The sequence below is a fragment of the Furipterus horrens genome, unplaced genomic scaffold (genome assembly GCF_987537825.1).
Source record: "Furipterus horrens unplaced genomic scaffold, mFurHor1.1.pri manual_scaffold_17, whole genome shotgun sequence".
NCBI classification, from domain to species: Eukaryota; Metazoa; Chordata; class Mammalia; order Chiroptera; family Furipteridae; genus Furipterus; species Furipterus horrens.
The window spans coordinates 64,786,475-64,799,058 of record NW_028327187.1 but is presented as its reverse complement, the minus strand read 5'-3'; the positions used below and the strand labels follow the sequence as shown (position 1 = coordinate 64,799,058).

Genomic DNA, 12,584 nt, shown 5'->3' with positions numbered 1-12,584 from the left:
GCTTTATCACAACACACCCATTTTTTCATCACATCTTATATAGGGTTATTTTGGTGAAACATTAAATCACCCAAGTGACTCAGCCCCCCCTACAGCCCAGATTTGATGCTCTGTAAATTCTGGCTTTTCTGGAAACTAAAATCACCTTTGAAGGGAAATTTCAGACCGTCGATGAGATTCAGGAAAGTACGACAGGGCAGTTGACAGCAATTGGGAGAACTGTGTGAGGTCCCAATGTGCCTACTTTGAAGGGGACTGAGGCGTAATTGTCCTATGTACAATGTTTCTTGTATCTTATATCTTCTTCAATAAATGTCTCTATTTTTCATATTTCATGGCTGGATACATTCTGGACAGACCTTGTATTTAAGGCAGTTTCCCCTCATTGAGTCATAAATGTAAGTGGTCAGAGTGAGGATTTTCTATCAGGACAGTTTGGCCAAAATGTCAAGGGGTTTTAGTCAGCATCATTGAATTTTTCATTGTAATTCTAATATGCCTCAGAATGAGACTGAAATTTACTTTAAGACATAATTTTAATATTATTCTGTTTCTGTTTCATAGATTTTTAATGAAAAGAATAGTGTTTCTGAGGTCTGGATTTCAGAACCAATGCCACAGGCTACCTATCAAATTCTAATACTTACCTCATTTTTTCAACTAGAATCCTGGCAAATGCCACTGAAATTGATAGAAATGTATTCATACCTAATTGCTTGTCATGCAGTAATAGAGTATCTATAAAATAGTATTAGGGTTTTTTTTTTTTTAACTACCTCTCTGAAAAGAAGGCATTGTGAGAGATCTGGAAAGTGTATTTAGGATCAATTTAAATACAATACTTAAAATTATTGGTTGTCAATGAGGAGATAAAAAGATAAGTACAGTGAATGTTAGGGGTAATTAAAGCAACTGATAGTGTTTGAAGGCAAGCTGAAAGTTTGTGGGTATGTATATGAATGTGTTTACTGGGTTTTGTTCTAAATTCTCTGTGTGTATCAACAATCATTTTTCATATCTCTATGAGTATGAGAAGTACTAGAGAATGCAACTTTAACCATAGATGTTGGTTTATAAAAACTAGAATACTTCAACAAAAGAAAAATATATGATCCTTTTATATAAGTTAACCTTAAATTGTTTATAAATCAAGAACATGCATTAATAACACAAGATCTCTTTGAACCTTAGTTTCACTTTAATCTTCAAATTACATTTTAAAGAATTAAATATTAGGAATTTCATCAATAAATTTAAATAGAAATAGATTCATTTGAACTAATGGTTGAAGAAAATGGTGACATTCTCATACTAACCCTAATGATTTAGTATAGTATATTGCACATTTTCACTTATTTCATGGAGAGTAGAATTTTTATGAGCAGTAATTAAGAAAAATGTGAGCTGATTTCATGGAACTCTTTTCCACATTAAAAAAATACTTTAATACTGTTTTCTTTTACTCTTTTTCTGGAATATCTGCTAAAATATTCTAAAGTCTTTGCATATTGTTCTTCAGTTTCAGCTCAAATTCTCAAGAGCAACCTTGCAGCAATGGAACAACAAATTATTCATCTGGAACGTGACATCAAGAAGTTTCCCCAAACAGAAAATCCACATGATAAATTTGTGGAAAAGATGATGATATCCTTTATTTAAGCATTTTTGTTTATTTGTTAATTTATGTGTTTACGTGTGTGTGTGTGTGTGTGTGTGTGTGTGTCTGTCTGTCTGTCTGTCTGTCTGTCTGTCTGTTTACTTTCTGGTTATTTCCAAACCTAGTCTATTCACACTGTCTGGATGAATTTTTATATAGGCTGTTTTTATATTAACAGCATAAATTTTAGTTCATGATGTTTTGAAGCAGGTAAGGTAGCCAAGGGAACAATTATATAAGAAAACACTGCCAGTTCTCAAAGAAGAATTTATTTGAAGGCCCACAAGATGTGCAAGGTAAGTCTTATGAGGCTTGATTAGACCTAAAACAAAACAAAACAAAGACTCTCTTTCTGTAACCGTTTGCCTAAAGGAAATGATCAACAGGAGAAAATTTATTCTGGTCAGGGACTTTTTTTCTTTATTATGTGTGCAGGTTTTTTCTGAGGGCACGGATGGATTTTCAAGGGCAGAGGATGACTAATACCAGTAGACTAAAAGGATTGTGAAGGATTAAATGGGTGCATGGATGGATGAATAGATGAATTGATCAATAGATTATATATTTAAATAAATTGTAGTAGCTATCTATGCAACATTAAGCATTTCCTGATAAATAAATGGCTTTAAGCTTTCATTTTAGATATGTTATATCCATATAAACTACAGAAATATATGAAAAGGAAACTTGAGAAATAGCATTTAGCTTGAATTGTTTACTGTTAAATCTGGTGTCTAAAGATAAACTACATTAGAGCTGTTTTGTTTTGTTTTTTCAATTTTGGTTTTCGAAGTTACAGCTATATATACTCCTCTGGGTTTAAGTAAATATCTAGAACTGCAGATTGTTTCACTGTTTTATATCTCCAGAGGGAATAAATACTGTAAATTCTTTATCTGATAATAAGTAAATTCCTTCAATAACTATATGTTAGTCACCTTGTGTCAATGTTAAATCTCTTGCCTTTTTCTTCTCAAATATGCTTTCTTTCTTGCCCAATTTGTTAGTTACCATACTAAACATGAATTGCTTGAGAATGGCAGTGTAGATTTACGTTAAAAAATTTTTTTTCACTCTTAGTTTTTTGGTTCATGAATTAATGCTGTTTTGTGTGGTCCTTAAGTGATGCTGAATACTTTCATAAATGGGAATATTGTAAACAAGTTTGTTGGTAATTGGAGGCAGGAAATCCTCAAAAATAACCTTGGATTACATAACTTCCCATATTAGGATACTTAATATGAAGATTTAACTTTATTGCTGATTAGATTATTCTTTCAAGTGTATCAGTTGACTATACCAGCCTACAGTTTTCAACTTTTGATTCTGGCTTTTACATCGTATAGTTCAATTAAATTTCTGATCCCCTTGTTCTTTTTCACATTTTCTTCTACATTTGGCTTGTGGCCACACCATTGGCTTGCAACACTGAGGAGTCTTAGTAAAAGAAAAGTAATTTCAAACCCTCATGAACTCAACCTGGACTCTTTATTTTATTTCTCTCTTTATACAGATAATTAAGCACTTAAATATGAAAATCCAGAGCCTTTTGTATCTGTATGTTACAGATGAATGGTTATTCTTCATTTAAGTGGCACTAAATGACTATCTGTCTATAAGGGGATTGTAAATTATATTAAAATGTATGGGGTTGTAATTTTGCATATAGTATTAGAAAGACAAATAAAATACACAGCAATTTATTTTAGAGAAAAACTTAGAATATTGAGTTGAATTGTTTAAAAACTCCAAATTAATGAATTATAATGATAGAATTATTGCTAAAATTATTCTTCCTTTGGAAGACTCAATGGTCTACCATTGAGAGTTTTGAACTTCTAGAAAATGACAACGAAAATGCATAATCATCTCATATATATGTTGTATAAATTCTGGTGCCTACTTAATATTTTTCTACTGTTCTGGCAGATTCAAAAGAGAAGGATGTTTTAATGAGGGACATTTGATTCTGTTTTAAAATTAGAACCATGATTATATTTTTAATGTAGGATTCTTTGTACTGGATGATCTTTCCAATGTTTCCGTCCACTGCCAATAACTTGTTTGGCTTCAGGTCATTGGCCCTTTAAACTGAAAAACTACAAGCACAGTATGGGAGTAGTTTCCCTTGAAAGTAACCATACCTACTTAAGCAGTAATTTCTTTATAAGCACTGTGAGTTCAAAATCTGAATAAATACTGCCTTGCCTCTTGGCTTTTAGAAAAGTATCAGTACTATAGTTAGCAACAATGACATGACAGCCGGAAAACATACAGATTGACTATACAAGTTGAATCTTCACTAAATCTCCAGGTTGGGCTAAGTCCCACAGCCCCCTATGTTTACCCTTACTCTTCCAACAGTATTGATTAAACACTTATAATATGCTAGGCATTGCCAGGCCATGGAAACACAACATTGCACGATATAGAAAACTTGACCTCTCTCTGCTGACAATCTGGCATTTCCATGCTTCTCTGTCTTGCTGACCCCATGGCCATGAACATATCTTGGGCATTAATTTCTTTATGCCCATAACAATATGCAGCACCTAGCAACATGTAGACACTCAGTAAGTCTGTGTTGAATCACAGACTATTATAACTAGAGAAAATAGAGATCATCTTGTTCAATCTCTTACTTTACTTAGTACTTCAAAAAGGATATTGTAAAACAATAGTAAGTTGTGCATACAGTGATAAAATTTTTCTTCATATGAATCTTTTCAGGAACTTAAATAACACTGAGTCACTTTTTTAGAGCATGCATGTAAAATATAATCAGTTTCAGAAGGAATAACCCACACCTTTATAAAGTAAATGTCAAAAAAAAATTGAACAATAACAAAAGCATGAAACCTCTCTTATGAATGAAGTGGCCCAGACTAATTTCTGCCTCTTGAAGAACAGCCAGTGACTTTAGAAGGAAGGTCATCACCTCTGTCTACCTTTCTCTACCCCTAGTTGGTTGCTTGATCCAGATGTGGTGGAAGAAGAAATTTTACTCTGTCATTCTAGTTTTTCCCAGCTGGTCTAATAAATAAATCAACATAGAGTAGATTAACAAGAGAAAATAACCAAATTTAATTTCATATATACATAAGGGAACTACACATATATAAGAAGTTTAGAGATGGAAAGAGTAATGAAATATATATGGTATTTTGAGCCTCAGAGTAAGGTAACATGCCCTGAGGTTTCAGAGGGAAGGAATGTCATTCATAGAATGAAAAGAAGTCCAGATATTCAGTAATTAGAAATTTGCATTGCCCTTTATATATAGGTCAGAAAATTTTTCTCTGGTAGTAATTCTTATTGCACAACCCCTGATTTAAATTCTTTAAGGGAAAAGTAAGTTTCCTGTGGGCCCACACAGTCTCAATTGCCTTCAGCTCAAAATAATAAACATACCAAAGCGGCACATCTTGGGGATAAGCAAAATTAGTTGTTTTAAGTCTCCAAAACATGGAGAATTGGGGAAATTTCTCTTATAACTCATAGTAGGGAACTTCTATGATCAAAGAGTATGGTCTTTCATGGATATAATAGCCCTGTATATAGTGAAATGTACATTGTTCAAAAATCTTGATAAAAATTTGGAAGAAATTATTAGTTTTCATAATTTAAAAAAAAGCAAATTTCTTAGTATTAATGCTAATATGTTCATCATAATAGTATTGGACATTTTTAGCTCAACTGCTTGTGCTGTGAATTGAAATATAATCTATAATATAAAGTTTATACTATCTATCAGACATTGCCTAATTTTATATACTTGAGCTTCTAAAAATGTTTCTGTTGATTATTTTCCATGTCTGATGATAAGATTGACCATAGTTGAGCCAGGATAACTTCAACAACGCAAAGTTATTTGCCATAGTCCTTTTGTTTTTCATTCATTAATGTCTAGAGGTCATCTCTGTCAGGCTGCCTTTGCTCTGAGAAATTACCCAGAGAACAGTCTAGGTTTATTATACCAGGTTTATTGAGGAAAGGGAGGAAAAGGAGTTAGAGATAAGAGAGAAACTCATGGTCCACCTCAAGGGCCCATTGGAGTCTCCTGCTTTGTGGTGGGTGCTGTCTCCACATCTTTCTGAACAAATATTTTGGTTAGGATGAGTTTTACCCATCAACACATTCAACAAGTTATTTACATTTCTCAGCTTTTCCCCAGCCTATATGTCGTGCTAGGTCCATCAATATTTCTTCTGGTAACAAGCAAAGTCCATTTCCATTTACCATGGGGGTGGGGGGAGTTGTGAATGGGTTAATTTGCATACATCTCATTTGCATATGTCAAAAGTCAGCCTGGTGGTCCAGCTACTGCCATGTTTTGACAATAAAAGAGCGCGTAGTGTAGGCTGAAGATATCCAAAGGAACTGGGCTGGAGGGAGGGGCCTTTTGGGATGAGAGGAGCCACCATGGGCGGAGCTTGCACAGCCTCAGTAGAAGCCACGGTAAAAACCTCACTCCCTACCACTGATTGCACCTACGGGACCGCCATGTTCTGACAATCTCTTTTTAATTTTTAAGGTTACCAGGACTTATGCAGCCTGTGTTAGTGTTCCATATGGATTGCAAATATTAGTAGGGTAGGTTCAGAATCACATATAGTTTCAAAGTTTTGAAAAATAACTCATATTTAAGAGACTTCAGAGGGAACACTGTGAATGAACTGCTTGCCAATCCTTAGGCTGTTCTCTTTGACTTCTCATTATATGTGGATTCCAAATTTTACAGATTTTGTCTTGAGAGTTTTTCTTCGTTTCTTCTAAAAGTATCACTTTTACTTACTGCTCCTTCTTTTTTCTGACAGGAAGACCATTGTTAAAAGAGAGCTTTTTATACTTTTAAATATTTGTTATGATCCATTCTTAACATCTTATACTGTCGAAAAGCATATTAAACATAATGTTGACCATAGTGCTTATATCCTGTTAACAAATTTCTTACCACATTTACCCATATAGACTTTGTCAATGGCAGGGCTGTCTATTGCACCAAATCACCTTAGCTTTTTTGATTGACTGCTGGCTAAATCATTTCACGAACTGGAGGACAGGGAGTGACTGAGCAGCAGGAGCACCATTAACACATGACAAGAAGAGTTGACAGAATTTTAATGATATTAACACCCTGTCAACTAACATCAACACCTGGGCTTTCCTCATAGTAGGAGGGAGAGTCATCTGAAGTGGATAAAAACCTAGTTGCTGACTAAGCACATTGTATTTACCAGATAATTCAAAACAGATTTTGGTTCTACACTGCACTGTAATTCTGTTAATTTTCATTATTCTTTTTTTTAAAGTATATTTTATTGATTATGTTGTTACAGTAGTTCCAATTTTTCCCCTTTGCCCCCCTCTGCCCAGTACCCCCCCTTCCCTCCAGCAATCCCAACCCCCCCTCTTAGTTCATGTCCATGAGTCCTGCATATAAGTTCTTTGGCTTCACCCTTTCCTATATTCTTCTTTTTTTTTATTTTTTTATTTTTAATGTATTTTATTGATTATATTGTTACAATAGTTCCAATTTTCTCCCCTTTACTCCCCTCCACCCAGCATCTCCCTCCCCCAGCAACCCCCCCAAGTCCATACCCATGGTTTGTACATACAAGCTTTCCCGCTTCACCCTTTCATATATTCTTCTTCTTCTTCTCTTTTTTTTAGTAAATATGTGATTAATTATTTTAAAAATAAAAAATAACAATCCCTCTCTCTCAGATATTAAGACCCTTTGTAACCTTATAAAGGACAATGGGTGAAGTTCTCAAGCTCCTCTAGCTGCTTCAAGCTGAACATGGTCGTCGTCCTAGCTACCTTTGGGTCCAGAAATCCCTAATAAGAGTGGGGGTGTGGAGCGGAGGGTGGCCTTCCCACATGGGGAAGGATTGTGCAGACTCCAGGTCAGTTGGCTTCCTCAGGACAATGGAGTGCTTGGTTTAACAAGCTGGCATCCTTGTTGTGTTCTGGGGGGCAACAGATTTGGCAAAAAGGGTTAAAAGACATCATTCAATCCATAACCACTAGATGACAAAAGGCAGGGATTAATTTTTCAATTTTCCACATTAGGGAAAAAAAAGAAAAGAAAAAAAGGGCTTCTTTGGAGGAAGCTGAGCTAGGCACATCTCATCTGCCCAAAACACTTATGCCCATTATACTTAGTTTGGGCTGAGGGAAATAGTTCAGGTTTCCACACTCTCAGACCTCTGGGTCCTTTCTGTCTAAGACATTAGGATAGAAAAGAGAAACCAGTTTTAAAGTGAAGCCCACGGACCGCCCCATTCTTCACCAACCCAGCCATTTAGTTCAGTCAAACCATTGAGTCTCAGGAGGCAGCGCTGCAGAGAGGATTAAGTGAGGCTTATACGTACAGACAATCACTCAGGTAATGCGGTCATAGGCTTATGCCCTTTGAAAACAGAAAACACATATTAATTTATGTAACATAACACACAAACAAGTCTCTAAATCTGTAAGATTGTCTAATTGGAAAGACATCTAGTTGCAAGGCACTTGACATTCTTCTTGCCTGCAACTTAAATATCTTTGACAATACCACAGACATGGTTTAACTTTCAAGTGAAAACATATTTTAAATAAAAAGAAACTTTTAAGACGGTTAGCTGCACTACTTTATAGTCTACCACTGAGCAATGTGGTTTTCCTTGAATAATGATTTTTCTCCCTGAGGTTACCCTCCTTGTCTTTAAAGGGACTACATTAAGCCCATTTTTAATTTATCCTGTTCATTTGCATAAACACAACAAGAGCAGCAAAAGATCACTTATGATCTTTAGTTCTGCTTTGCTGGAACTTACGCAAGGAACATTTAGGTTGACCTTCATTCTGCTCTTCAGGGCATAGAAGCTGGGCCACATACCTGGCATTCAGCCTTGCCTGTACACACCTGTCTTTTCTAAGGCCTTCTGGTTTTCCATTGTGCCTTAAGGTCCCTTCTAGCCATCTTTCAGGAAAACAACCTTCATTCCTTCCCTGGAAAGATTGCTGTGGACCGCACAACCAACCATGGTACCAGGCCTTTTATCTCGAGGGCTTTTATTACCTTCAAAACTCATTCCCAGTTCCTCAGGGCTTTTTGGTAACAACCTGAGCCCAAGCATGTCCCCTTTAGGCTTGACATTTCCAGTCAAAGACTTGGTCAAAAAAAAAGAACCTCTATTAACAACCGGTCTTATTAGTTTTATGTAAAGAAATATGTCATTATTTACTTCTTTAGGATGCCAAACTCTAGAGGGATCAGATAGGGAGAAAAATGTATAACGTGAAGGAAAATCCGTGTTCTAATATTCCAGAACTGGCATTTCCATTCTTCATATTTTCATTTTTCACCCACTAAAAAAATTTTTCATTTGTTTATCCGTTACAGTTGTCACACTTTTTTCCCACTCTTGCTTCCCTGCACCCTGGCCCTCCCTTCCCCCACATTCAGTCTCCACTCAGTTGCCCATGTCCGTGGGTCATCTATACATGTTCTTTGACTAGACCCTTCCCCTTCTTACCCCCTTCTCTCCCTCCCGCCTCCCACCTTGTTACTATTAGTCTACTTCTTGTTTACATACCTCTGGTTCAATTTTGCTCATTTGTTTGTGTTGTTCATTAATTTCCTGTAATAGGTGACAGCATAAGGTATTTTTCTCTCATAGCCTGGCTTATTTTGCTAAGCATGATTCTCTCTAGTTCCATCCATGTTGTTGCAAATGGTAGAAATTCCTTCTTTCTTTCTGCTACACAGTACTCCATTGTGTAAATGTACCACAATTTTTTGATCCACTGATCCACAGATGGGCATTTAGGTTGTTTCCAGCACTTGGCTATTGTAAATAGTGCTGCTATGAACATTGGAGTGCATAGATTCTTTTGAATTGATGTTTCAGGATTTTTGAAATATAATCCTAGCAATGGAATTGCTGGTTCAAAAGGCACTTCCATTTTTAGTTTTTTAAGGAAATTCCAAACTCTTTTCCATAGTGACTGCACCAGTCTGCATTCCCACCAGCAATGCACCAGGGTTCCCATTTCTCTGCATCCCCTCCAGCACAAGTTGTTTGTTGATTTGCTGATAATGGCCGTTCTGAATGGTGTGAGGTGGTATCTCAATGTGGTTTTTATTTGCATCTCTCTGATAGCTAGTGATGTTGAACATTTTTTCATATGTCTATGGGCCCTCTGTATGTACTCTTTGGAGAAGCGTTTGTTCAGGTCCTTTGCCCATTTTTTAATTCGGTTGTCTATCTTCTTGGTGTTGAGTCATATGAGTTCTTTATATATTTTGGAGATCAATCCCTTGTCTGAGATGTCATTGGCGAATATATTTTCCCATATGGTTGGTTTCCTTTTCATCTTGCTGATGTTTTCTTTAGCTGAGCAGAAACTTTTTATTTTGATGTAGTCCCATTTGTTTATTCTTTCCTTTATTTCCCTTGCCTTAGGAGATATATCAGTGAAAATGTTGCTATGTGGAATATCTGAAATTTTCCTGCCTATTTTTTCCTCTAGGACTTTTATGGTATCACGGCTTACATTTAAGTCTTTGATCCATTTTCAGTTTATTCTGGTGTATGGTGTAATTTGCTGGTCTAGTTTCATTTTTTTGCATGTCCCTGTCCAGTTCTCCCAACACCATTTGTTGAAGAGGCTCTTTTCACTCCATTCGATGTTCCTTTCCCCTTTGTCAAATATTAGTTGAGCATATGAACCTGGATTTATTTCTGGGCTCTCAGTTCTGTTCCATTGATCTATATGTCTGTTTTTATGCCAGTACCATACTGTTTTCATTACCATGGCCTTGTAGTATAGTTTGATATTAGGTATTGTGATTCTTCCTACTGCGTTCTTCTTCCTCAAAATTGCTGTGGCTATTCGGACTCTTTTTTGGTTCCATATAAATTTTTGAAGTATTTGTTCTAGGTCTGTGAAAAATGTCATTGGTATTTTAATACGGATTGCATTGAATCTATAAATTGCTTTGGGTAGTATGGACATTTTAATGATGTTGATTCTTCCCATCCATGAGCATGGTATATGGTTCCATTTATTTGTATCTTCTTTAATTTATTTCTTCAGTGTTATGTAGTTTCCTGAGTACAGGTCTTTTACCTTCTTGGTTAAGTTTATTCCTAGGTACTTTATTTTTCTTGTTGCTATGGTAAATGGGATTTTTCTTTCAGTTTCTATCTCTGAGTTTTATTGTTGGGGTACAAAAATGTCTTCGATTTCTTAATATTGAGTTTGTATCCTGCTATTTTGCCGAATTCACTTATTAGGTTGAGTAGTTTTTTTGTGAAGTCTATAGGGTTTTCTATGTACACTATCATGTCATCTGCAAATAATGACAGTTTTACTTCCTCTTTTCGAATTTGGATGCCTTTTATTTCTCTCGCTTTTCTGATTGCTTTGCCTAGAACTTCCAAGACTATGTTGAATAGGAGTGGAGAGAGTGGGCATCCTTTAATTGTTCCTGATCTCAGGGGGTATGCTCTCAGTTTTTTCCCATTGAGTACGATGTTGGCTTCAGGTTTCTTGTATATGGCCTTTATTTGTAGAGGTATGCTCCCTCTATTACCATTTTGCTGAGAGTTTTTATCATAAATGGATGTTGTACTTTATCAAATGCTTTTTCTGCATCTATTGATATGATCATGTGGTTTTTGTCTTTCATTTTGTTTATGTGGTGTATTACGTTTATTGATTTGCAAATATAAAACCATCCTTGCCTCCCTGGGATGTATCCCACTTGATAGTGGTGTATGATCTTTCTAATGTGTTGCTGGATCTGGTTTGCCAATATTTTCTTGAAGATTTTAGCATCTATGTTCATCAGCGATATTGGCCTGTATTTTTCTTTCTTTGTTGTGTCTTGACCTGGTTTTGGAATTAGGGTTATACTGGCTTCATAGAACGAGTTTGGGAGTCTTCCCTCTTCTTGTATCTTTTAGAATAGTCTGAAGACGATAGGAGTTAGTTCTCTCCTAAATGTTTTGTAGAATTCACTTGTGAAGCCAGGGATTTTGTGTGCTGGGAGTTTTTGGATTACTGCTTTAATTTCACTAGCTGTTATTGGTCTATTCAGACTTTCTGCTTCTTCTTGATTCAGTTTGCGAAGACTATAGGTTTCCAGGAATTTGTCCATTTCCTCTAGTTTGTCAAATTTCGTGTCATACAGTTGTTCGTAATAATTTCTTACAACCCTTTGTATTTCTGTGGTATTGGTTGTGATTTCTCCTCTTTCATTTCTGATTTTATTTATTTGGTTCCTCTCTCATTTTTTCTTGATGAGCCTGGTTAAAGGCTTGTCAATTTTGTTTATCTTTTCAAAGAACCAGCTCCTACTTTTGTTGATCTTTTGAATTGTTAGTTTAGTCTCTATGGCATGTAATTGTGCTCTGATCTTGATGATTTCCTTCCTTCTACTTGATCTGGGATTTGCTTGTTATTCTTCCTCTAGTTATTGTAGCTGTAGGGTTATATTTTTTATTTGAGATTCTTCTGTTTCTTTCAGATACGCCTGCATTGCTATGAACTTTCCTCTCAGGACTGCTTTCGCTGTATTCCATAGGTTTTGGATTTTTGTGTGTTCATTATCATTAATTTCCAGAAACTTTTTCATTTCTTCCTTGATGTCATTGTTAACCCATTCATTATTTAATAGCATGTTATTCATTCTACATGAGTTTGAATGTTTTTGAGTTTTTTCCTTGCGGCTGATTTCCAATTTTAAGCCACTGTGATCTGAGAAGATGCTTGATATAATTTCAGTTTTCTTCAATTTGTTGAGGCTTTTATTGTGTCCTACCATGTGGTCTGTCTTTGAAAATGTTCCATGTGCACTTGAGAAGAATGTATATTTTGCTTCTTTGGGGTGAAAACTTCTATATATATTGACTAAATCCATTTGATCTAG

The 12,584-nt window shown here is 35.6% G+C and overlaps 1 protein-coding gene across 2 annotated transcripts in view; it reads left to right on the top strand.

Moving 5' to 3' along the window:
- The window catches only part of DIAPH2 (diaphanous related formin 2), a 1,048,823-nt gene that overhangs the window by 632,507 nt on the left and 403,732 nt on the right, over positions 1 to 12,584 (top strand). For both annotated transcript variants that reach the window (XM_090264504.1, XM_090264503.1), the window contains one exon: positions 1,520 to 1,644. In XM_090264504.1, the coding sequence (XP_090120630.1) occupies positions 1,520 to 1,644 (125 nt within the window). The remainder of the gene's footprint in view (positions 1 to 1,519; positions 1,645 to 12,584) is intronic.